This window comes from Nyctereutes procyonoides, unplaced genomic scaffold (genome assembly GCF_905146905.1).
Source record: "Nyctereutes procyonoides isolate TBG_1078 unplaced genomic scaffold, NYPRO_anot_genome, whole genome shotgun sequence".
Taxonomy (NCBI): Eukaryota; Metazoa; Chordata; class Mammalia; order Carnivora; family Canidae; genus Nyctereutes; species Nyctereutes procyonoides.
In genome coordinates, this window is record NW_026575020.1 from 124900 (window position 1) to 150195 (window position 25296).

General features: G+C 57.5%; 1 protein-coding gene across 4 annotated transcripts; it reads right to left on the reverse strand.

Annotated features, from left to right (window-relative positions):
* Window positions 1–7: 7 nt before the first annotated feature.
* On the reverse strand, window positions 8–25015 carry FMNL1 (formin like 1). Of its 4 annotated transcripts, none has more exons than XM_055336234.1 (27): window positions 24758–25015; window positions 15800–15883; window positions 14187–14270; window positions 13361–13434; window positions 12882–12965; window positions 12423–12560; window positions 12139–12156; window positions 10720–10828; window positions 9934–10010; window positions 9630–9723; window positions 8628–8702; window positions 8257–8367; window positions 6992–7141; window positions 6403–6504; window positions 5995–6268; window positions 5449–5754; window positions 5138–5262; window positions 4146–4348; window positions 3430–3664; window positions 3177–3245; window positions 2404–2484; window positions 2191–2320; window positions 1910–2073; window positions 1561–1662; window positions 1347–1442; window positions 965–1073; window positions 8–486 (listed from the first exon to the last, which is right to left on the reverse strand). In XM_055336234.1, exons 1-27 carry the CDS (start codon window positions 24884–24886, stop codon window positions 383–385), a joined length of 3327 nt encoding a protein of 1108 aa, XP_055192209.1. In that variant the 5' UTR covers window positions 24887–25015; the 3' UTR covers window positions 8–382. The 4 variants fall into 4 exon arrangements, with proteins under 4 accessions (XP_055192209.1, XP_055192194.1, XP_055192200.1 ...); XM_055336219.1 differs by having other exon boundaries at window positions 14157–14270; XM_055336241.1 differs by lacking the exon at window positions 12139–12156 and adding an exon at window positions 718–816 and having other exon boundaries at window positions 351–486; window positions 14157–14270.
* Between the last annotated feature and the right edge of the window lie 281 nt (window positions 25016–25296).

The following is a 25296-nucleotide window of genomic DNA, read 5'->3' on the forward strand; positions in this document are numbered from 1 at the left end:
ACGCATCTTTTGCAAACATCTTTATTAATCATCTTTATTAATCTTGTATAAAAATAAGGTCCTTGGAGAGTTCCCGGAGCTAAGGGTGGAGCACGACGTTGCACTTTATAAGTTACAGGCCAGGCTCCGGCTGAGGCTAAGTATGGCTATTAGGGGGTGAGGGGTGCTGCAAGCAGCATTTGGGGGAGCAGCTGGCGATGCTGTACCTCCACCACGCCCCTGCGCCCCCCCATCCCCACACCCACCACCTGGGGTGGGCCCATCTCAGAAGGTGGCAGCGCCAGAGGGGGTCGCCCAGGCCCAGCCGAGCTGAGCTGAGGGCCACCTTCCTTGTGCCACGGCTTGCCAATCCCCCACTGAGTCCATCAGCAGAAACTGCGGGCTAGAGCGAGAGATCCGAGGTGACCTGCAGGGGGGGTCCCGGGGGGCGACGGCGAGCACTTCTGCGGCCTGTGTCTGAGCGGATGTAGGGCTGATTCCGCAGATCTGGCAGCCAGGAGGAGAGACACTTACCCTTCAGAAGTCTGCCCCTGGGCTAGGACCACAGCTCCAGGGCACAGACCTCAGCCCTGTAGGGGCCGTGTTTATGTTTACCAGACCCTGCTCAAGCACACCCCAGCCATGTGTGGCCCCAGGGAGGACAGCATGACCCAATCCCCCGAGGGCCCCCAGGGTTGCGGGCAGCTTCTGGGGTCAGAGGCCAGGCTACCCAGGTACCTGGGGGCTAGAGAGGGATCTCTTCTCCCAGGCTGGCCTCACAGAGGAGCCTGGATGTCCGCTTGCCGGTGCGGGCCGTGAAGGGCACCGTCTTGAGCACTGACAGGATGGAGGAGGAGGGAAAGAAAGGGAAAAAAGACAGAAAAAAAAGCAAGAGGCAGTGAGGCAGCCAGACCCCTAGGGTGGGGGAGGAAGGAGGACAGCATTAGAAAGACAGAGGCCAGGCCAGGCCCAGCCAAAGCCTCACCTGTGATGATATCTTCAATGGCGCCATCACGGTCACTCTCATAGATAAGTGGCTCCTTCTGCTGCTTCCGCTTCAGCTCAGAGATGAGGTCCATCTGCTGCCGCCGGGCCTTGGGTGGTGATGGGGAGGAGGAGTTGGTAATGGAAGGTGTGTAGCTCTAGCTCCAGAATCCCCTCTCCCCAGGCTACCAAACCCTAGAACATCTGCCTGCCTGGTCCCCCACAGCAGGCTGGAGCAGAAGGAAGCCATTCCCATCCCAGGTTCCTGAAGTACCATCCTCACCTTGGGCAAGGTCTATTCATAGAAAGGAGGGTGTGGAAAGGGGCCAGATCTTTGGGATGAGGATCCCTGCAAAGTGCCAAGCTCAGGCACAACTGCCTACCTTGGGTGCTGGAGCTTCCTCTTTGCCCGGGGCATCGGCACCTGCCTCCTGGGCTACTGCTTCCTTCTTCCACTGTTCCACCTCCTGCTCAGCTTTCTGAGGGGCCAAAGTGGGTCTCCATGAGAGGAGTCTTATCCAACCCTCAGAGAGAAGTGTCCCCTACCCCTCGCACTGCCCAAGTGGAGAGGCCAAAATGCCCACCAGACACACATACCTTGTAGGCCTTGATGAAACGGCTAAAGAGGGAAAAGAACATGGAGGGGGATGTGGTCTTGGGGTTCTCTCCGAAGTACTCTACCACAGATTCGTAGGCCTCCTGTGGGCAACAGCCTGTCAGACCCACCAGCACCCACCCCCCAGGAGTTCTGTGTGCCTTTAAGACCCTGGCCACTTCATCTCTGGCCACTTCATCTCTGCTCTGCCAGGCAGGTGGACCCCCTGCCTCATCCCCGACTATGTCCCTGACCCTCCTGGCCTACATCCCCCACCACGGCCTTCTTCCCGGCCTACATCCCCCACCCCAGACTCCCCACCTTCAGCGCTCTTGGCCAGCCCTGGCCCACCTGAGCAGTCTTGCTGTCTGCCAGCAGTTTATCCATGGTGGGCGAGTTGGCCCTCAAGAACTCCTTGAGCACCATGCAGTCGTCCTGCCGCACAAACTCTCGCTGGGTCAACTCCAGGCCTCGCTGGAGGGAACGCACGTCCCCTAGGACGCTGTCCAAGGACACTGAGTGGGAGGGCAGGGCGGTATAGAGGCAGGGAATCAGAGAGGCCACATTCCCATGTCCCCTCCCCAGGGCGGAGCCCCTCACCCCACCCAAGGATGGGATACCTGCACCCCTACCTGACCCTGCCTTGTCCAAAAAGTGTAGGTCGCTGTGGAAACCTGTGAGCTGTGGGTACTTCTCAGCAATGACCTTCACTAGGTAGTGCAACAGCGTCTGCTTGCGGTCGGTGGACTTCATCTCCAGCAGCTGCGTGCAGGCCAGTTGTAAGCCACAGGCCACCAGCTATTCCCCATCCCCCAGGCCAGGGAACCCCGCTTTGTGCCCCTCACCACATCCAGACTCTGGAGCCGGAAGCCATAGGCTGCTCCACGCTTGCTGCTGTTCATGTAGTTGCCAAAGGCCAGGACAATCTGGGAGAGGTAGGGGGGAGGAGTTCAGCAGGGTGGTGGGGCCCAGGGAACCCCCTGAAGTATGACCTGTGCAAATCAACGTGGCAAAGAGCAAGCCCCACATGCTCAGCCCGCTCAGCCCACACTGCATACCTCCTTGGACCTGTCAGGTCCATGGCCCATGTATATCACGTGTACCTATCTGTGTGCCTGGCACACCCATTTTTTTTTTTTAAAGATTTTTTAAGTGATCTCTACACCCAACATGAGGCTCAAACCTACAACCCTGAGATCAAAAGTCTCATGCTCAGGGTGCCTGGCTGGCTCAGTTGGAGGATCATGCAACTCTTAATCTTGGGGTCAGGAGTTCAAGCCCTATACTTGGTGCAGAGATTTCTTAAATAAATATGAATAAACTTTAAAAAAAAAAGTCACATAATAACTGAGCCAGCAAAATGCCCCCAAGCATACCTAATTTTGTCCTCTGTTATTCCTACCCAAAACTTCACTGCTGACCTCTCCTCAGCTGTGGTGTCACAGTCCAACAGCCATTTCTACTGGGTCCCAGATACTCCACCAGACTCCATTGGGTAGGTGTGGATGCTCTGCTAATCACACGGTGATCCCCAGAGAGGATCCCTCTCACACAACCCAGAACAGGCAAGGAGTCATAGGTGGGCCCTACTTCCCAGACCCTTGCCCTGGGCTCTCACCTCCAGGATCTGGCGGAGTTTGTCAGAGGACTTGATGGACATTGAGGCTGCAATGATGGCATTCAGTTGCTGGGGGTGGGATTGGAGAGGCAAGATAAGTTTGGGGCAGGGTCGGGGGCAAGCCCGTGGGAGGCTCAAGGACTCCTAAATGCCCTCTGGGAGCCCAGGCTGCTGGCTGCCTTCCGGCCTCCCCAACCCAGGGCACAGCGCCCTGCCTGCCCCGCCCACACCGCTCTGCCTGCCCCGCCCACACCGGCATGAGCAGCTGGACAGTATCCGGAAAGTTGCCCAGGAAGGTGAGCGTGGCCATGCGCTCCGGCAGGCGCGGGATGCGGCTGAAGCGAAGCATAAAGCGGTCCTCCTCTGACAGCTCCTCCATGGGTCGCTGCTCCTGCTCGAAGCGGGTGATCAGGCTGCGCTCGTACTCCGTGGGCAGGAAGCGGGTCAGCAGTTCCAGGAAGTCCAGGCCAAGGGCCTGTAGGTCATACCTGGTGAAAGGTGGTGGAAGATGGCGTAGTTATCCTTCTACACCCACCAGATCTGGAGGGTAGGACTACCACCTCCCCTCACTTCCTCCACTGAATAAGTGAACTTCAGTATTCGCTATCTGCCAACAGCTCCAAGGACCAAGAGGTAGGACTCAGGGAAGTTGGGAGCTGCGAAGCCTGAGGTCCCTGTCATACATCAGTGCCAGAAGCCCAGCTGTAAATGCCTGGGCCTGAGTGCCCACGGCTGGGCAAGAAGGCAGGGAGGAAATGGGAATGTCTCAGTCTGGGTGTGACTCACAATATGGCCTCAGGTTTTTGGGCCTGAAAATGAGAAGCGATTCCCAGCTCTACCCCCTGACCAGGGTTAGCATGAACCTTGATGGCCTCTGCCTCATAGCTGGGACTCTTTTACCAGATGCCTGATGACCCTGGCCTAGCGAAGGGGCTGGGCTACTCACAAGCACAGGGTAGAGGTACTCACATCTCGATGGCCTGGCAGATGCGGTCAGCCCCCAGGTTGCCCTTGCGCAAGGTGATGGCCAGGTTCTTGGCCCGGTTGGCCTCGATGAGGGTGGCCTTGCTGGGGGCCTTCTGGGCTGCCTTACCCTTGAGAGCACTGAGGTCCAGGCTGGGACCTTGGGACTTAGTCTTGAACTGTTCCTCAAAGTCACTCATGTCTAGCTCCTGAGGGCACAGGTAGAGAGGAGGTGGAGCTAGGCAGGCTGGGGTCTGATACCTTCCTGGCTGACCCACCTTTCCAGCCCTGACCACACCACCCGCAGAGAAACAAACCAGTAACCCGGCTTGACCAGAGGCCCTGATGGGAGATACACAGGAAGAGCAGCACCTGACCCTGGGGACCCAGACTCCAAGCCCTTACAGCTGAAGGAAGAACTGAATTGCCAGGGCTAAAAAGGGGAAAGGGAAGGGCATTCCAGGCAGAAGGAACAGCATGAGCAATGGCTGGAGGCAAGAGAACACATCCTTTTTGGAAAATTAAAAGCAGAATTAGGCTAGAGGCGCCTGACTTTGGCTCAGGTCATGATTTCAGGGTTCTGAGACTGAGCCACATGTTGGACTCCATGCTAAACTTGGAGCCTGCTTAGGATTCTCTGTCTCCTTCTGTCCCCCTCACCCTACCCCACCCGGCTTTCTCTGAGATTAAAAAAAAAGACTTGAAGCCCTGGTTTTCTGTGTGGGTGGTGAGAAAGAAGCTTAAAAGGAAGAGAGAGAGGCCAGACGTGCCCTCAAACAGTGAGGGAAAAAAAGAAAACAGTGAGGGAGTTAGGAAAGCCTCCTGGGGAGTCCAGATATACTGCCTATCAGATACACTAATCCAGTTTAGCTTAACACCCATCCCCAGCCTCCATGCCCTCATCTGTACAAAGGGGTAGAGGAGATGACCAGGCACGATCCAGGCAAGTCCCCTCCTCCCCTGGCACCCACACTGGAAGCTAGGCAGGGCGTACTCACCTGCAGCACCTTCTCATCATTGAGCTCAGTGAAGACGGTGCCTGTGATCTGGCTGGGTTTCAGGGCCACCCAGTTTAGGAGTGGCATTCTGAACTTGGTCTGTATTGGTTTCTTGGCCTTTACTCCTGGGACATAGATGGAGTGGTGAGTGCTAGGGAGATGAGGGTGGGGTGGCTGGAGAGACCCAGGGCCCAGAGAAGCCTGACAGGACAGGCAGAAGGCAAAAGGAGGCCCCCATACACAGGGTCCTGGAGGACACTGAGGTCGGGGCACCTCCATATCTCCCCCCCAGCCCTGGACGGTTCACTCACCCGGGCCCATCTCTGGGCCGGACCCTCCAAGAGCATCAGAGGGACCTCCTGGAGGCGGTGGAGGCGGCGGAGGCACTGGTCCATCTGCACCGGGAGGCAGCGGTGGCGGCGGGGGTGGGGGCGGCAAGCCTCCCGGCAGCGGTGGGGGCGGGGGATCCGAGCTGCCAGGGATGGGTGAGGCCAGTGGGGGTGCTGAAGGCGGGGCTTCCTGCTGGGAGGAGGAACTGGGAAGTGGGGGTGGTGGTGGTGGCGGCGGCGGGGGTGCTGCTCCAGGAGCCGGCTCTGCCGAAGGTAGGAGATCTGAGCCTGGAGAGAACCCAGAACCCAAGAGAGGGGAAAGGGGGTGTCAAGTTCGGGGCCTGGGTGGTCTGTCCCCCCTCCCCACACATGCGCACTGGGCCCACGCCTACTGTCCTACCGCCACCTGACCACGCCCACAACCCCGAGCCTACCTCTGCCTGCTCTCTCCGCAGAGACTTCCCGGGCTCCCCTTCCCGACCCTGGTTCCCCTGCTCCCACCCCGCCCAGCCTGAAGCTCCTGCGCACCTGGGCTGGGTGAGCTGGTGGGCACTTCTGGGGCGGGCACTCCTGGAGGAGTCAGGGCGTCACTGCGGCTCGGAGTTGCCACGGCGACGGGAAGGATCTCAATGGAGACGGCATCCCCGGGCCCCCGCAGGATGCGGATTAACCCCTTCTCCTCCAGCTCCTCCACCTTCAGCTCTAAGGCCGAGGGCCGCGCCGCCGGCACGGAGGTAGGCACTTTCTCGGGCTCAGGAGGACGCCTGGAGGCGCCCATGGGGGTCGACTCGCTGAAGCGCTCCTGCGAGCCCCGGGGGAGGGGTCAGTGCCTACCAGCAGCCCGGGCACAGAGCCCCACCCTCCGGCCGCGGTAAGGGAGGTGTCCCCGCAGAAGCCCCCACGGGTCGGCTCCGGGAAGCCGGGCCCCAGCCTCACCCTCAGGGTCTCCAACTCCTTCCGAGCCTGGCTTAGCTGCTTTTCCAGTTCGGCGATCTTGGCCATGGATTCGTTCTCCGCGTCCCGAAGCTTCTCCGTCAGCTGTGGCACAGCACATGGTGAGCTCCCACCCGCCGCTGGGCACTGGCGCCGCCGCTGAGGGGGCGGCAGCAGGCAGGCCTGCCTCCGGGGCTGGGGGAGGCTTCCGGATGCGCTTAGCACAGGGTGCCTGGCGGGTGGGCTAAGCCTGGAGCCGGAGCCAAGGAGGTGAGATCCTGAGGGCACTGACGTTCTCTCCGGAGGAGGAACCAAGGCACCGCTGAGGAGGGAGGCGGGCGGAGAGGGGCACCGGGCACCTCGTTACACCCAAGCCAGGTTTGGGCTCTGAGCGCAGGGAGAGGAGGTGCCTGCCTTCTTCCTCTGAGGTCCAGCACCCAGCGAACGCTCATTGAGAAAGACACCACAGGATTCAAGATTTGGATTCAGGTCTAGGTCAGGGGCCTGGCAGACGATTACCCCCTATTCCCACCCAGAACCAATGCCTGAGCCCAGTGGGGGGTGGGGGGGCAGGTTGAGGAGCAGCTCTCACCAGGGCCACCTGCTCCTGCAGCTCTTCCATGTGCTCCAGCACAGCATTCTTGGTCTCGGTGTCCTCCAGCAGTGCACCCACATCAAAAACATTATCCAAGTATGCTTGAATCTGTACCAGCAGCTTGTCACTCTCTGTGAGCCGGAGCCTCTGTCCCCCAGACGGAAAGAGCAGGGTGGGGCCCAATGTAAGGGGTCTTTCCAGTACCACCCCCACCATCAGCATGAGATGGGGCCTGAGCCCCAGCCTGCTTTTTTAATTTTTTATTGTTATAATTCACATGCCATAAAATTCATTATCTTAAAGCATATAATTCAGTAGCTTGTAGTATATTCACAAGGCTGTGTGACCATCACAACTGTCTAATTCCAGAACATTTTCATCCCTCTAGAAGAACCCCTGTACCCGTGTTAGCGTCATTCCCTATTCTCTCCTCCCCCAACTGCTGGCAACTGCCAATCTACCTTCTGCCTCTGTGGACTTACCTCTTCTGGACATTCATATAAAGGAATCACGCGGTATTTGGACTTTTGTGTCTGGTTTCTTTTACTTAGCAAAATGCTCTTGAGGTTTATCCACATGGTAGCAGGTACCAGTACTTCATTCCTTTATATGGCTGACTAATATCCCCTTGTATGGTTGTATCACTCCAGCCAGCTTTTCACCTTTTGGCCTCTAGAAAGCCAATCCCAAATGTCCTGCTCCTCCAAGAAGCCCCCCAAAGGAATCAGGGGACCTGCAGCTTCTCTGCTCAGGCTGGACCAGGAAGCACCAAGACCCTCGGTCTACCTTTCCCAGGGTAAGGAACTCCCCTATGACCTGGGTCCATCCAACATGAGCCAGCTCCCACTTTGGCCCCATATCTCTGTGCTCCCCATTATGTGCTTGAGTCAGAACCTGTCTGAGAATGATGCTCCCAAAGCCAGACCCAGGGTGACCTAGAGCCTGTTCCAATGCTGCAAGAATAGCTCCAGGGACAGTGGGCCTATTAAGTGGCAGAAAATGTCCTGCCTCATTCTGTTTATAGAGTCATCATTACCTTTATGAGTCTCTTGTTTTATAGATGGGAAAAAATGAGACTCTGAGAGAAGAAGAAACCTATCCAAAGTCACATGGGCTTAGAAGCAGAGTCGGGATTTGAACCAGACCTGCCTGACCTCAATACCCAGGTTGCTAACCACACAGCCCTACTCTGCAGCTGATGAGTGGTTAAGTCCCAGTGAGGGAGATGCAGGGAGTCCCAGTGAGGGGGATGCAGGGCTCACCTCCAAGTACAAGTCCAGGCCCAGGTGGGTGAACTCATATTGCAGGAAGACACGGAAGTTCATGTTCTCCACAGAGTGTACCACGATGTTGATGAATTGCATGCAGGCCACCTGGGGAGCAGAGCCCACGGGCAGGTCTCTGGGGGGGGAGTGCTGCATACCCTCTGTGCCCTATATACTCCCAAGTCTCTTCTCTTCCCCATTTCTCACTCCATTAACCCAGCTTTGTCCCTACCCATACCCTTCCCCCACCCCCAAACCACTCAGTCCTCACAATTCACAGGAGCAGAGCCCAGAAGCCAGATACCCCAGGCCCCTGGCTGCTCCTTACACTGAAGGTGGCCAGGCCCAGCCTGGGCTCCCGAGCTCACCATGAAATCAATGTTGCTGTCTTCTTTCTGGAAATACTCCATCAGCTTCTCGAAGCGGTGCTGCTCCCCACACACCTGGGTGGGGAGAATGGCTGTCACTAGGGCCCAGTGACATACCTCCTAAGCCATTTGTAGTAGCCACCACCTTTGTGCTTCTACAGGCTCCTCCACATTAAATCTGAGTCAGGCCATGTCGCTCTTCCACTCAAAACCTCCCCTCCCCTCCCTCTCCATTTCCCCCAGCTCTCCCTTCACTTACTACACTGGCCACACTGGTATCCTGGCACCTTCCCAACCCAGGGCCTTTGCACCTGCTGTTCCAGCTGCCTGCTGTTCCTGCTTTTAGTCAAGATTGCCATCACACCAAGCTTCTCACTTCCTTCACAGCCTTGCTCAAACTTCACCATCTCCATGAAGCTTCCCTGACCACCCTGCAACCCATTTCTCTTGTCCCTCCAGCGGCCTGGACTCAGTCCTCAGAGTGTTCACCATTTCAGACACATAACCTGCTCATTTTGTATACTGTATATTATTATCTGCCCTCCCTTGCCTTCTTTGTTTCTTTTGCTCACTGATGTATCCCAAGTGCTCAGTCTGTGCCTGATACATAGTAGGCACTCAACAAGTATTCAAGAAAGAAATTAATGACCATATCCCACCCCTATGCATCATATTCTTATGCATCTACTTAGCCAGAGTCAGCAGACATGTATATATGCAACTCTGAGATGCCTGGACCAAGTACACTTTGGATCTGGCCAGGCTGAGGGTCAGAGGTTCAGCAGACCTCCATAGTTGTCCCTGTCACCCCAGACAGTGCCCCTATATGACCTAGCACCTTCCCTCCAAAGCTTCCCCATCCCAGATTATCTTCACCCTGTGCTCCCCAAATGCCCACCCAACACTCCCAGCTGTCCCCAGAAGAGGCCACAATTGCCAGCAACAGGCCTGCAAGCAGCACTAGAGAACAAGCACGTGTTTGGGGTGGGGGGACTTCAGTACCTCCTTGAAGTTGTCAAAGGCCGCAAGAATGATATCATGCCCTCCCCGCACCAGACACACAGCTGCCAGTAGCTCCAGCACCAGAGCCTTGGTTCTAGGGACAGAAGGGCCAGTTTATTCCTTGAAAGCAGGCCCCTCAACAAGGGTGGGTATAGGTCTGGCTGGGGGAGAACAGGGCAGCTGATGGGTAATAGGGGTGGAATAAGCCTGGTCAGTAATCCTGAGAACTGGGGACCAGAGTAGGCAAGGGGTGAAGTGGCAGGATAATCTAGATGTGGAGAAAGGGGAGGGGCCCGGACCTCACCTTGGGTTCTTGTTGTTGAGGCTCAAAGCAATCTCATTGACACAGGCTGGGTGGGTCATGACGAGGCTGAAGCCAGACTGGGGATAGAAAGGAAAGGTCAGCTCCTCCAGGCAGACCCCCAGGACTGCCAGCACTGCTAGCAGCGCCATTGTATTCTGGTCTCTCACTGTCTTCAAGCTTGGGAAGTTCTTTATACCCAACTATAGCCTTTTCTGTGGCTGCCAAAGCCTGGCCCCCCTTTTTAAATAACTTTGTTCAAAAGCCAGTGTCAGGATTCAGCACCTCGACACAGTGAGCCCTCAAAGGCCTGCTAAGTGAAGGAGCACTTGCCCCACCAGCCACTCCTCCAAACAAAGTAACCCAGAGCTGCTCTCCATGAGGGTGCTGTGTCCAGCCTTCCTTGGTGGGTGTGCCTAGGTCCCCACATTAGTCCCCACCAAAGCTTGGAAGTCATCATGGAAATGCTCTCCACAAGGTGGCGCTCACAGCCCCATGGGCTTCTCTTCCAATCTTGGAAGGCCAACTCTGAACTCAGACTCCCTTGGTTCATGCCCCCAGTCATGTCCAGGGTACTCCAGAGGACCTGACCAGGAGGGGACAGAAATCTGGGCTTCCCCTCATGACTCAGTAGCCTCAAGACCCTCAATGGCCCCCATCCCCAGGGTTCTCCAATGGGGAACAGGGTCAGGGGACAGTCAGTCCCTGAACCTCAGCGGCCTAGGTAGCTCCCAGTGAGGACAGGCCCAGCTCCCCAGGTCCCCCAGTGCCTTGTCCCCACTGACCAACCTGGTAGTTCATGATGGCACGCAAGCACATGATGCACACATGGACGTCATCCTTCTGGCTAACAATGCGAGAATTCCTCAGGGTCTTCCTGCTGTGGGCGGGGGTCAGCCTGGGTGGAGGAGGGAGGGGGCAGCTGGGATTAGAGTCCTACTCCCAGCTTCCCACCCCCACCCCACCCTCAGAAGGCACATTTGGAACATTAGGCCACTGATTCCCATCCACACAACCCAAGAGGCCAGCTGAGGGCAGGAAGGCTTCCTTGGTCCCTAGGCCTCGGGCCTGGCATGCTGCAAGGGGGTACGGAGAGGGTCAGGAAGGCAAAGACCCTTAACAGCAACTTGGCATCAAAAGGGTTGCTGTGTTGTGGTAGAGGCCCAAAGAGGGAAGACCACCAAAGCTTGGAAGTCACCACGGAAATACTCTCCACAAGGTGGCGCTCACAGCCCCATGGGCTTCTCTTCCATCTTGGAAGGCCAACTCTGAACTCAGACTCCTTGGTTCAAATACCAGCTCACTGCTTCTGAGGCAAGTTTACGTGTGCCTCAGTTTCCTCACTTGTAAAATAGGAATAGTAATAATAGTACCTTCCTGATCGGGTTTTGGGGACTATGAAATGAGCTTTGAACATTATCTGATACATAGTAAGTGCTATGAGTGTCCCTGATAATTCTTTGCTAGAAAATATGGGATTTTTTTTCACTGTGGCAGAACTGCCAATCAGGATTTCCACATCAGTGCCTCTTGACAATTTTATCACATTTCCAACAACACTGGGAAGCCCCACCTCCTCCTTCCATCTGCCACATCGTCCTTCTCCTGTCATTGTTCAAATATGCCTGAGTCTTTGTTCATGCTGTTCCTTCCACCTGGAATGCCCCTCCTTGTCCCCATCACTGCCTGTAAAGCCTGTATCCATCTGTGAGACATAGATGCTATCTCTTCTAGAAAACCTTCCTGATGCCCCAGGAAGTAGCCACCTCCCCTTTCAGAGCTCCCAGTCACACCTCCATGATAGCCTGTCATACATTGTCCCCTTCTAGACCAAGGGCTCCCCAGGGCAGGGTGATCTGTCTCCTGAGCACCTGCCACCATGCCTGATGCATAGGAAATGCTAAAAAAAAAAATCTGTTAAATGAATGAATGAATGAATGAATGAGCAAACAAAGAAACATACTGCGAGAGTTTTGGGCTTAATATGAAGTTGGTCCCTTAGACTAAAGTGGGAAGGATGGAAGCCAGGGACCATGTGAGGTCCAGGGGTGTCTCCTTCTCTCTCCCCGCCTCCCAGCAGGATGTCCTGCATTAGGGTGGGGTGGCCTATCCGCAGCAGGTGAACCCAGGGGTGTCAACTGAACACCCTACCCCACCCCCACCCAGGGAGCCAAGCAGGCATGCATCTGCCCCCAGGTGGCTACGTACCGGGGAGAGGGGGGGCACCTGGAGGCCGCACAGGAAAGAAGAGGGGGTTAGACAGGTACCAGGGAGGTCTTACCAACCCAGAAACACCATCCTCATCCCAGACCCACCCAGATTTCAGTTTCTAGATGCCATCCCTGGAAGGCTTCTTAGCACATCCATCTCCCAAGTCCTGCTTGAGGCCCTTACAGTGATCCTCAATGCCAGGCTGCCCCTCCCACCACCCCCTGGTGCCTGGGGTAGGGCTGGGAGGGTGCAGCAGTCTAGGGGTGATGGTACCCACATACTTGATGGTCAGGTGGCGACTCTTGGGCTGTGGAGGCAAGGATGAGGGAGGACCCTTGCTGAGATCTTCCACCGACTGCTCCAGCGGCTTGCTTTTCTCTGCGCCAGGGACCCCATTGTCCGTACTCTCCATGTCATACCTGCAGGGGTTCAAGTGGGGTTGAAGGCCAATGCTGCAGGGGCACTTTAGGGAGGGGCGGGGGAAACTGAGGTACCATGCTAGTCAGAGGAGGGGGCCAGGGAATGATGGGACAGACAAGTAAGCCACCCAGGTCCCAGCTGGCCATCCCAGGCCACGTCCCTCTCTATCCGTACAGGTCCTTAGAAAGGGGTATCACCCACTGTGAAGGGTGTGGTGTGTGTGAGCCCAGGGTGGATGCGGCCAGAGGAGTGGATGAAGTACAGGGAAACGTGGACCAGGGCTCTGAGGAGCAGCATGAGGGCTGGGGCAGGGGGCTTACGTGACGGAGCACTGGGCAAAGGCCAGGTACTCGAGGAGCACATCCAGGCCACGATTCTCCTCGTTGAGGAACTCCTCCACCCACCTGCAGGGCACAGGGCTCCCTGAGTTCCAGCCAGTGGGGAGGTCCTGCCCAGAGTGGGCCCAGAACAGGCACAGCCAGGGCTCCAGGGCTGCCCTTCCCCTGGCAGGACACCAGCCAGCCCCAACCTCAGAAGAGCCAGTGGCACTAGAGGATGCCAGGGGGCTCAAGCAGGATCCAGAGCCCCACTGTGCCTTGAGGTGTGAGCAGAGGGTAGGCGGAGAGGAGGCAGGGAAGCTGCACTGGACAGCCAACCCAGAAGTGGCCCACGGGCGCAGCCTATGCATGGGGGTTGGGGGGCAAGGAGGTGACAGCGGAGTAGCAAGGGGAAGCCCCAGGAACTACCTGGAGGCAGAGCTCCCCCAGGCTCCAAGATGGAAATCTGAGCCCTTGCTCACCCAATGTGGTTTGTCCTCAGGGAGATCTCCAGCTCCCGCAGCACCTGTGTGGACTCCTGAACTCGCCTCTTAAACTGGGGACCAAGAACAGGAGAGTCTGGTGGGTGAAGCCTGGGGCCTCCCACAGGCCTGCTGAGCCCTGAGGCAGCAGCCAGCAGCCCCTGCCCTCCCCCTACGACTGGCCTTTCACGCTCAGCCTCCCCCACCACCTCCACACACCTGCCTGCAGGATAAGCATTCTCAGGCTCTCCGTAGCCCCATACACACAGACTTGTGGCATACACACACATACACGCACACGCACACAGCCAGCCACAGGGCACATGCACATTCATATATGAAGACCCTGGCCATGCACACACACATATGCATCCATACACAAGCACCCTGGATACACAGATAAGACACCCATGCATTCATACGTGGACACATGAGTTACACACACACACACACACACACACACACACACACACCACACCTATACATGAACCCAAGGGCACACAACCATATGTGGACACAAAAGTACATGTATACATAGTATACATACATAGTATCCACACACGGCCACACAGTGTGCACACATGCACGCACACACACAGTACAGTACACACAAGCAGACCTGTGGAAGCACACGCAGGGATGCAGAGGTGCCTGCCCAGGGCCCTCTCAGTCCCCTGGAAACATACACACACACTCATACACAAGCCCACCAAAGAGTTTATTCACATGGTTACTCTGGCTGCCCAGAGCTTAGAAGGGGTGGCGGTGGGGCAGAGAAAAAGGGGGAGACATATACCCCCAAGTTAGACATCCAGTCCGCTGCTACCTTTCGGCTGACCCCACCCGTTTCCACGTAGCTTCTCAGCTTCTGGATGTAGGCTGCTGGAGGGTTCTTGACCTGAAACCGCTCCTGGGGAAATGGAATGGGGTGTCCAGGGAACCAGCCAGAGCTACCTCAGGCTGAAGGACCAGCCCTCGCCCCGGAATCCCTTTCTCAGCTCTGACCCCAGGTCCTAGGCTATCTTAAGACCCCTCTGAAATACCAAAGATCTAACCAAGCCACCTGCCAGGCCACTTTAAAAGACCCCAGTCCCGGACCTCTGCTCCCCACTAGGGCCTCACAAGCCACAGCCCTAGCACAGTCCTGAGAGGTAGTTTGGAGGTGTCACTTCTACCCCACACCCTGGTGGGGGGGCAAGGGGATAGAGGGTCTCAGACCTGCCAGTAGGTGGTACCTTCCCAGCTCCCCTGCCCTCCCCAGGCTGCACACCTGCCCACCCTGGATCACACACCTGCCTTCCCCGGGTCACACACCTGCCCACCCTGGGCCACACACTAGCCCCAAGCTGCACTGGTAGGTACCTGTGCATGTGTTTGCTCATCTTCTGTGCTCAACAGAGCAACCCCTAACTCCCCTGCCTCCCCCAGGACTCCGATAGCCACTCACACAGAGAAGCAGGGGCCATACCCAGAGGAGGGCCCTACCCAGAGGAGCTCCCATCCTTCCCAACCCAGATCCTTCAGCTATGCCCAGCCACCCTCCTCAACATCCCACTTCTCCCAGGCCTCTGAGCCCCCAACCTGAAATGCCAGGTCAAGTAGCAGGGATCCCTACCACAGCCCCAGAGCCTCTAGAAGCAGCTCCCTGCCCTCCCTCCATGACCCAGCCTTTACCCCCCAGACTCCTGCACAGCCGGCTCATCCCATTCTGGTCCATTAGCAGGAGCCAAAGGCCCAGCCTTGGCTCCCAGGGGAGGCTCCTTGCTCCCCAACTCCCCACCCCCAGCCTCCCTCCCTCACTGAATCACTGCAGCAGCCAGGCCCCACCCTGGCCCAGCACTGGGAGAGGGGTCTTCCTTGCTACCACGGACAGCGGCCCTAGAAGCTGCAGAGACAGGGCACCCAGTGGGCCATGAAGGTGGCAAACCCAGGTGCCTAACTAAGCACCAGGAGACAAGGATTCTGGTTCTTGCTCTGCCGCTTGGTTACTGGTTACCTTCAGGTTGTTGCTTGGTTGACAGTAGCTCCTCTGGGGCCAAGGAAAAGAAAGACAGGGACCCTGCCCCTTCCTTCACACCTCCCATGAAGTCAAAGATGCCCAACCCTGGGGTTGCCCCCTCTTCCCCAGTCCAGAGCAGGAGGGTCAACAGAGGCTGCTCCAAAAAGCTTAGCAAGGAAGGCGGTGACACGCCCCAGCTGCATTGGCCAGCACCCTGCACTAGCCCCTGCCAGCTCTTCCGAGGGCAGACCCAGCCCTGCCAGGGACTCATAAGGTCCCTGGGGAGGCCCTTGTCCAAGAGATGGAGATCCTAGAGTCTTGAAGATACCCCTAGCCCCCTCTGCAGGTGTTACACAGGCCTCTGGCAGGGTCCCCTCTCCTGCCAGCCCTAGCCTGGCCAGGGCAGGGCACCCTGATGCCAGAAGGGGCCTGGTACCTACCTGGTCACAAATGAGCTCCCACTTCTTCTCATTGTCATACTGGCTCAGCAGCTGCACTTTGTCCGGCGGCAAGTTCATGCAGTTCTGGGAGAAGGGAGGACAAGGTCAAGACTCTGAGCCTGAGTCCAGTGTGAGGGGCAAGGCATGGGCATTTTCAGAGAAGCCCAAGGGGTCAGCTCCCTAGGAGACCTGTCATACACATGACACCTGTCATGTGTCATACACATACACCTGTCACCCTCTCACCTGGGAGATAAGCATCAGCCGATGAGAAAACTGAGGCCCAAAGGTAGAGCACCTTGGCCTAGGCCCCAAAGCTAGAAAGTGACACTGGGATTTGACTCAGAGTCAGCCTGACCCCCGGGCCTGGGCTCCGTCATCCATACACCACCTCCCTGGCACATCTGCCATGATGGTAAGAGCGTGGGTTCTCAACCTAACTTCCTGGGGCCTCTGGCTCCTCTGGACTCACTTCCCCATGTGCAATGAGGGGGTATCATCTCTTCTTCCATTTGGGTGGGAAGCTAACAGGATCCACCTCCAGCCAGGCCCAAGTGCAGCCAGGCTCGGACTGGACCCCCTTCCTGCATGCCCCCAAACACCACGTGGACTGTCACTGTAGCCTAGGGCACCAGTGTCTCACAAACACCAGAAAACCTCTTGCAAGCATGGCAATGGCAATCTCCTCCTCATCCCTCCCTGGCCCCATCCCTCCTCATTACTTCTGGAAGGAGGAGACCGGGAAAAGCCAAGGGAACTTGTCAGGCAGGGAATTCCAAGCAGGTGCGTCATGGCTGCAGGGGCCAGGGGGATTCCTGGGGAAGGTCACCCAGCCACAGGAACTGGGGACAGCCACTGACATGCTAGGTCTGTGGTGCTGGTAGCCCAGGCTGGGACTCCCCTCAAGAGCTAAGAAAGGTCAGCATCGCTCTGCCTGGTCCTCCTCCCCCTCACAGGGCAGTTATAGGGTCCTGCCCAGTGCTGCTCGCACTCAGGGATCCCTGCCCCCACCCCCGAACTCGACTTGTCTTCCTGATAGACACAGTAGATGATGCCAGTCTACCCCAATTCGGCAAACCTCAGGTTAAAAGAAGATCTACTATGTGTCAGGCCCCAAAAGACAGTTCTTGCCCTCAAGGAGTTCCATCCCTGCTGGGGACATGGGAGTCCCCAGGGATCCCCAGCCCAGAGTCAAAGGGCCCCTGTCACCAGCTCTGGAGGCTCAGTCTACACGTCCTCAGTCACATGAGCCTGAAAGGAGGCCACAGCTGGAGCACAGAGGGGCCACACCCACCCAAGGCTCCTCAGCCAGCTTCCTCTCTGGGGTGCTGGGCCTAGTTCTGGGGCTCTGGCCAGAACTCACCCCAAAAAAATCACTGCCTTGGGTCAGTCCCAAACAACAGGAAGCTGGGTGCTCTCAGCCCCCATTGCCCAAGCTTTCCGGCTAGAGCCTCACTTGAGAGGTGAAACTGGCTACCCACCAGGCCCCCCAGGCCAGCTGGCAATGGGGCTATGTCATTCTTCTCCCCATTGTGAAAGCTAGCCCCTGGATTAAGGAAACCGCTGCTGTCTCCTCTGCTGCACTCCCCCAAGCTGCCAATAGCCAGCCCGGCTCGTGCCACCACAGGCCAGACTGCCCAGGCAGGGCCCTTGGAACTGGGGTAAGGCCTCCATTGGACCTGGACCGTTCTTGATCTCTGTCTCTGTCTCTGTCTCTGTCTCTCTCTCTCTCTCTCTCTCTCTCGCTGTCTCTCTGTCTCTCTCTCTCCTTGTTCTCTCCTGCTCCATCCTCATCCCACAGAGACGGGGGGGGGGGGGGGGGTGGCACGGGGTAGAGGGGGAAGGCCAGGGCAAAGGAGGAAGTGGGGAGGCAGCCAATGCCAGAGAAACTGAGCGCTGGCCAACACAGGAGAGAGGCTGTGGTGGGGAAGGAGAGTGAGGAGTGAGGGAGATGGCTGAGCCCCAGCAACTGAGCCTTCCAGGAGACAGCTGCTTCCTAATATGGGTCTTCCTGGGGCCTCACTGACCCCAGGGCCCTGTCTGGCTCCCTGAACAGCCCCAGTGGCACTTCTAGGAGCAGCAACTAATCATAATAATGATCCTCCACAGATGGGGTACCCGTCATCTCTGCCTGGACGCTCACCACACCTGGCACCACGCTGAGCCCTCCACTCGGGGGACACCTTCACTGCCCCAATCACCCCAACTGGCACCAGCAGTAGCAGTCCCATCGTACAGGTGCAAGTACAGATTAATGACCTGTCCAAGGTTACAGAGCCCGGAAGCGGGGAGCCAGACTGGCTTTGAGCCCAGCGCTGACTCTGAACCCACTCCCACGGGCCACCCCACAGTTATTACTGGGGAGAGGGCAGCCTCTGCTGTGGGGTCCATCATCCCAACAGCGGTGGAGGGAGGGCACTCCTCCGCCCCTTCCCCACCTGGGTGTGCTCAAGCCCCGGGGCTGCGCCAGCCTGCCAGACAGGCTAAATTTAGGCTCAGAAATCAGAAATAGCTCTGACAGCGCTGAGCGCTAATTAGCAGCTGTTCCTCCGCTGTGCCCACCGAGGAGCCAGGGAACCCTAAGGAGCGAGGGAGGAAGCAGAGAATGCCACTCACCCAGGGTGGAGTGACGTGCTCCCGGAAACCAGGACCCCAGGCCCAGGGTCCCCAGCAAGGGGGCGGCAGCAGGGGGACAAGCAGCAGGTGGGCTGGCGGGGCCCAAATAGGCGAGTCCAGGTGAGGGGAGGAGAAACACTTGCCTCCTGGGAGGGGACGTGGCTGGAGGAAGAAACTGCGCTGGCTTCAAGGGACCCAGCTTCTGAGCCCACCTAGCCAAATGTCTCCCAAACCCCTCAGCCTCCTCCTCCATAAAACAGGCACACTGCCCCCCCCCTGCCTTGCAGCTCTCAGAGCTCCTGGAAATACCCAGCAAGAAGCTGTGTTTTGATGTAATAATACTCTTCAGTGATGCACACTGTGAAGAGGCGTTTCACACATTGGGAGTTGGGGGGAGCCCACTGAAGACCCCAAGGTGAGGGATGAGGTGATGAGCAGAAGTGTGTAAGACATCCAGATAACATGGACCAGTCTCTGAGGCTCGGCCAAAAATGAGCTGACCTTTCAGCCCCCCATTCCCAGCTGCCCTCGATGCTCTGGGTCAGAGGAAGAGGGGAAAAGATCCATCTTTGAGGGTGTGGCCAAGAAAAGGAGCTGATTCCCCAATCTTTCTATTAGAACATGTGGGGATCATTCTCCGTCCCTGCTCCTACCTCTCCAGGCACAAGAGGAACCTCTTGCCTTGCTCCCCCAAGACCAGCCCCTTGCAAGCACAGCCTGACCCACTCTCCCCCAAGTGCTGATATCTGGAGAGGTGTCCCTGGAGGCAGAGGGGCTCCAGTCTGTATTTGGACACAGCCACACCCTCTGGTTTCACTTTCAGCTTAAGCTCAGACAATGTCCCAACCCACCTGCCCACCCTCTCCTCATGACGTCTGGTCCTTTGAGTCCCCAAATGCCCTTAAACTAGAGTTCCAAGCCCAGGCTCAGACCAGCCCTATGGGGGTTCCACAGCCTGATGAGCCTAGAAGCCAGGAGGTGTCCCCCACTTCCTCATCCATCCCTCTTCCACCCACCTTTCCATGGCCTCAACCTTTGGGGGCAGGGTGTGTGTGTGTGTATGTTTAAGATTTTATTTATTTGTTCATGAGAGACACAGAGAGAGAGACAGAGACACGGGCAGAGGGAGAAGCAAGCTCCTTGCAGGGAGCCCAATGCGGGACTGGATCCTCAGACTGGGATCACTCCCTGAGCTGAAGACAGATGCTCAACCACTGAGCCGCCAGGCATCCCTCAACCTTGGTTTTAGAGCTTTCAGTGTATCTCCAAAAACAATCAACTTTGTCCACGTTTTAAAATTCAAGTATATAGGTTTTTCTGGGGCTGCCATAGGCAATCCCAGACTTAAAGGAGGGCTCTAAGGTGACTGGCCCTGGGATTAGGAGCTAAGAACCCCCAAAAGCTCACAGCTTCTCCTCTCAGGGTGGAACGGTCCCCTTGGCAGGGACAAGGACAAGCCAGGTGGAAGCCAGGGCAGCAGGCACTGCCCATTCAATCCACAATGGTTGGGGAATTACAGCAACAATGATAGATATTCCCCAAAGGTTCACTCTGCATTAAGTGCAATTCCTAGTGCTTTTTATCTACTGACTCATTTAAACCTCAAAAAAGGGACACCTGGGTGGCTCAGAGGTTAAGCATCTGCCTTCGGCCCAAGGCATGATCCTGGAGTCCCAGGATCGAGTCCCACATCAGGCTCCCTGCATGGAGTCTGCTTCTCCCTCTGCCTGTGTCTCTGTCTCTCTCTCATGAATAAATAAATAAAATATTTAAAAATTTAAAAAAACTCAAAAAGAAGCTTACACAGTAAACACTATTGTGATCCCCATTTCACAAATGGGAAACTGAGGCACAGAGCAAATAAGTCGCTTGCCCAAGCTGACCTGGCTGGCAAGCAGGTAAGAAGACTCAGTTTCCTTGGAAGAAAGAGCACTGGAGACAGGGAGAAATGTAGGTCCTAAGCCCCCAGGGGTCTTCTGCAGACAGCCTGGCCCCAGTACCCCCGTCTGAGGAACCAGGAACAGCCAGCCCCATTTCCTGCCACCCAGCACCCTACGCTTCCTGTTGTTGCCCACACGGAGCTCTTACTCACTGGGGAACCCCCCCCCCAGTACACCATCTCTCAGAGGGAAGTGGAGGCCTCCCCACCCCCTCCCCATGTGCACACAGCTACCGTTAGCACCACTGCCCCACCCTCCAGGAGAGGTGGGCCCTCCCTCTGGTGGTTTCCGGCCAAGGCAGTTTTCGGTCTAGGCCTCACTGTTGCTGACCTGCGTGATGGCAGCGAGGGCAGCCTGGCCTGTGAGGGCTGAAGTTGGTAACCTTGGTTGGTCTCGGTAACGGAGATGGGAAGGGGGGAAAGGCACAGTCTGGAGGGCCTAGAAGGCCTCCGGTATGCAGAGGATCCTATCCACTCCAACATCATCCCCTTCCTCACAGTCAGGGAGAGTTTCTGGAGCACTTGCTCTATGTCAGGGCAAACAATCTTTCCACAATCCTAGGAGGCCAACATATGCCGGTAGCATTCTCTCTCTTCATGTGGGGAATATTGAAGTTCAGAGAGGTTAAGGAACTTGCTCAAGGTCACACAGGTAATAAGTGGCAAAGACAAAACCCAATTCCCACAACAGAATGACCCCGAAGCTACTCTGCCTTTCCCGTTAATAACCCTTGCCCCTCCCAGAGGCAGGCAGGCCTGAGCCACCTTCCAGGGCGACATGTTCCCAGGAAAAATGCAGAGGTAGCCCCCAGAGCAGCCCCACCTGCTCCTGCCCATCTCACCCAGGTCCTTGCCAACTGGCCCCAGATGTCCCTGTGAATCATGCCTACCACATCCCTGGGTTTTCAGGGTCAGCACGTGCCAGCCCTGCCTGCTAAGAATGTCAACCCACAGCTCCTGCCCAGCCCAACATCTGCCCACATGGCCACAGCCCCATTGAGATTCTCCGTGTAAGACACCCCACCCCAGAGATAAGAGGTATAGGGCCTGAGTGCCCCTACAGCTACATGTCCCCAACTTCATCTGTCTCATCCCAGAGAAGGGCACTGGCCAACAGAATGGAGTCTACCTCTGCTCTTCAGGGAAGGGGTCCAGGTGAAAGCAGGACTCCCAGGATCTGACCTCACCGTATAGCCAGCCTCACCAAATGTCTACATCCCTGGGCACATGCTGAGGGCCACCCAGGGTGCAAGGCCCATTGGCCGAACTCGTCTCCAGCTGGTTTGGCCTCCACGTGGATCAGCATCACTCTCAGCCTCGAGCACCACATCCGGGCAACTTCCCCTGGTCCTCGAGTCCCAAGGTTACAGGCTCCTCCCTGACCAGACAAATCAGAGGTGTCCTATGCTCAGTCGCTGTAAGCATGGAACTTCTGGAAGGCCAGGAAAGAGTGCCTTGTTCATCCCAAGCACCGACCCTTACAGGGAAAAGTCTACAAAGGAGACACAAGCCTTGGGCATGGCATAGGAGAGGCAAGAGCATGGAGCCTGGCGGGCTAGTTTTCCCACCATGACAGCAGGCCCATGTCGATGGGCAGCCATCACTCCTCTGCTGTTGCTAAGGCAACAGTAGGAAACCCTGGCTCAACCTGCTTTCTCCCCACCTCCATTTTAAGCAGGGGCACCTGTCTCTCTCACAGCCTCCTTGGAACGGTAGCCCCCCACCACCCACCCTTGCATGGGAGAAAGGCCACCATAGGAAAAGGGGGAGCTTTTCCTGGCTTTTCCTGGCTCCCTCTCCTACCTGGCTGTGGGCCTTGGAGGGGGTGCCCTCCACCCACAAGATGGGTCCCACAGCCAGGAGCCAAGGACTGGTTTTGGGTATCAGGATCCTATTCCCCACCAGGAACCAAAGGGCTGAGATTAAGCAAAAGGAAGAGGGGCGCCTGGGTGGCTCAGCCGGTTACACGTCTGCCTTCCACTCAGGTGATGATCTCAGGGTCCTGGGATGGAGCCCTACATCGGGCTCCCTGCTCAGCAGGGGAGTCTGCTTCTCCCTCTCTCCAGCCCCCACTCATGCTTTCTCTCGCTATCTCTGTCTCTCTGTCAAATAAATAAATAAAATCTTTTTTAAAAAGAATAGCAAAAGGAAGGGCTTCCCTGGGGCCATGTGACAACATCTGAAGGGGCTATGCTTTTCCCATCAAGAATCAGAGATTCCTGGGGGTGGGGGGGCCATCACTCTCAGCAGTCTGAGGCTCTTCTCCTCTTAGACATTCACTACAGACAGGACTCCCCTCTGGCCAGGAGGCAGTGCTGATGGAGGCATGCCCTGCGATACTGGTTGCCAGGCCTGTGGGTTTAGCCGAAGACGTAGCCCAGGCAGCTGCAGGCAGGGGCCAAAGCTGTCATGCCAGGGCGGGGCTCATGTCCCTGTCGGTGGGGAGCGAGGGGAGCAAGGTTCTTAGCCGAGCAACCTTGGATGGGGTGTGTTCTGCTCACATAGGACAAGGGACAGGCTGATCCCTTCCCAGAAAGAAGGCCAAGAGTAGAAACACACTGGGGTTTCTGTGGGCTAGGGTGGAAAGCTGAGCCCCAATGGGTGCTGCTGCCCTAGATTTCTACCTAACTCCCCCCTAAGACCCAGCTCTGACCCTCTGCCTTGCATGCCCCGGCACTCAGGGACTCCCAGTGGCAGTTAGCATCAGACTCAGCCAATCAGAGCTAAGGCCAAAACACAAGCAGGGCAATCAAGAAGTACACATGCATCAAAACCTCACCATTTGACTTTTGGATTTCCCACTGGTCTGAATTATTCACACAGCTCCTCCCCATTAGAATGTGTTTAACTGGGGCCGGTACTTCACCCTGCCAGTCTGTCACACCCCTGTCCACAGACACACAGTTGTGGGGAAAGACAGGCTCATATCCCCCACCATCAGCCTGGCCAGAGTCCAGGGATCCACCACCAACTCAGGCTCCCCAGATGGCCCCTCAGAGACCAACTTTCCTCATTCTGCCCCTCCCCCACCTGCTCAGCTCAGCTTTGCCAGGCGATGCGTTTGAGGAAGGGAAAGCAGGTGGATAGATGGGGGTAATCAGCGCCTGGCCAGGTGTGAGGTGTCCCTCAGAGTCTCTCCCTCTCCCCTAATCAAGCAAGGTGCCTTCAAAAGGATAGACCAGACCTCACCCCACCCAAAGCTCCCCCAAACCCCTCCTAGCCTTCCTTCTGGGAGGGGGCAGCCAAGATTTCTAGGAACTCTTATGAGGGGCCATGCAGAGGATCTGGCAAGTACAGTCCAATGACCGGCAAGGGAGGGGAAATGATGCCAAGGAGGTGGAGGGGACAAAGAATTGAGCACTGCCACCAGCCAGGCTTGCTCTACTGCCTGTGCCTCCCTTGGGCCTTCACCCTCAGACCTGCAGTGCCAGCCTGCTTAGACTCGGAAGTGCCCCCGGGAAAAAGCATGGCCTCATTCGCCTGTCATCCAGAGTCCAGCAAGGGAGCTGACAGCAGACAGGCCACCAGGCAATTAGAGAAGGGAGCCTGGGACAGGGCTGATGTAGGGAGAGGGAAGTGAAAATGAGTGGCCCTTCCCCCTCCCTACTTCTGCCTCCCACCGAGTCTTGGGGAGCCCTGATTTTGCTCTAGAGCCCCTCCCCAAACACATCCTGACTGCTTCCAGGCTCAGCCGCAGCTGATGGCTCTCTCCCCAGGGGCCAAGTCTCCAAGACCCCCGATTCCTCCAGCAGGTGATAGTGGGGAAGGGAGGGGGTGCTCCCAGACTTTTGCACCATACCAAGCCAGAGTGGACCAACCCATCCCGACCCTCCTAACCTTAATCCCTTCAGTGGGCTGGAGGATATGCCCCAGATAATAACCCACACACAATCTCTCCTGGACATGTAGGGGGTGAGAAACAGACACTCCCCTCCGTCCGCATGATCCGAGAACCCAACTCCCAGCAGCCCAGGCACCATCGAATTAGGAGCAAACACCTAAATGCAGTCTCCAGCTCCCAGGACATGAAAACCTTCCTTGCAACCCTTCCATCTTTGGCCCCGAGACACAAGCAGATGCTCCTGACCGCCCGGTGGGTGGGCCTGAGTGCAGTGCGGAAGGGGATGCTCCAGGACCCCTTAGCGTGCTGGGCTCCCAACTTCCTGCAGGACCTTTTCGTTGAGACCTTTAGACCCAGGAGCGCTGGGGAAGGGGGTGTCTCGGGGAGGCAGACCCGGCGACTGCAGAACAAAGTTTTGGGGGGAGAGTGCTAAGTCACTCTGAGAAGAAGCCACTGTCATTCCCACGTCCTGTAGGGGCGGCCACCGGGCCGGGGATCTCCAAGCGGTGCCGAGCCCCTGCCGCCCCCCGCCCGCGCCCCGCGCGCGCCGGGCCGCACTCACCAGAACCCGGTTGAACCTCTCCTCCAGCTCCCCGGCCGCGGGCATCGGCTGCTTGGGCGCCGCGGGCTGCTTGGGGGACGGCGCGGCGGGGCCCGCGGGCTGCTCCGCGCTGCCGGCCGCGTTGCCCATGGTGGTCCCCACCCAGTCGGCCAGGCGCCTCCAGCCTCGGAAATCCAGCTTTCCGGGGCGCGGGGGACGCGGCGCGGGGCCTGGGGGGCGAGCAGGGCAGCGGCTCGGCTCGGCGGCGCTCGGCTCGGCGGCGGGGGCGCGGGCTCGGCTCGGCGGCGCGGGCTCGGCTCAGCGGCGCGCGAGGGCCGGGGCGCGGCGTCCCATCGGGGCGGCCCCGTCCGAGGCGCGGGCGGCGAGCTGCGGGGTGGGGGAGGAAGTCAGGCTGCAGGCCGCCGGGGCCAGAGGGCTGGGCCGGGGGCAGGAAGCTGCGGCGCGGGCTCCCCCCTCGGCGATTTTCGAACTTCTGCTGTCGCTCCCCGAGCGCGCAAACCGCATTTCGCCGCCGCCGCGACGCACCCGGCCCCCGGGGG

Coding starts and splice junctions, on each gene's coding strand:
- FMNL1 (XM_055336219.1), bottom strand. CDS start 24,886: ATGGGCAACGCGGCCGGCAGCGCGGAGCAGCCCGCGGGCCCCGCCGCG. Junction 9,724..9,933: donor CTCAACAACAAGAACCCAAG/GTGAGGTCCGGG, acceptor TTCTGTCCCTAG/AACCAAGGCTCTGGTGCTGG. Junction 1,443..1,560: donor GTTTCATCAAGGCCTACAAG/GTATGTGTGTCT, acceptor TTGGCCCCTCAG/AAAGCTGAGCAGGAGGTGGA.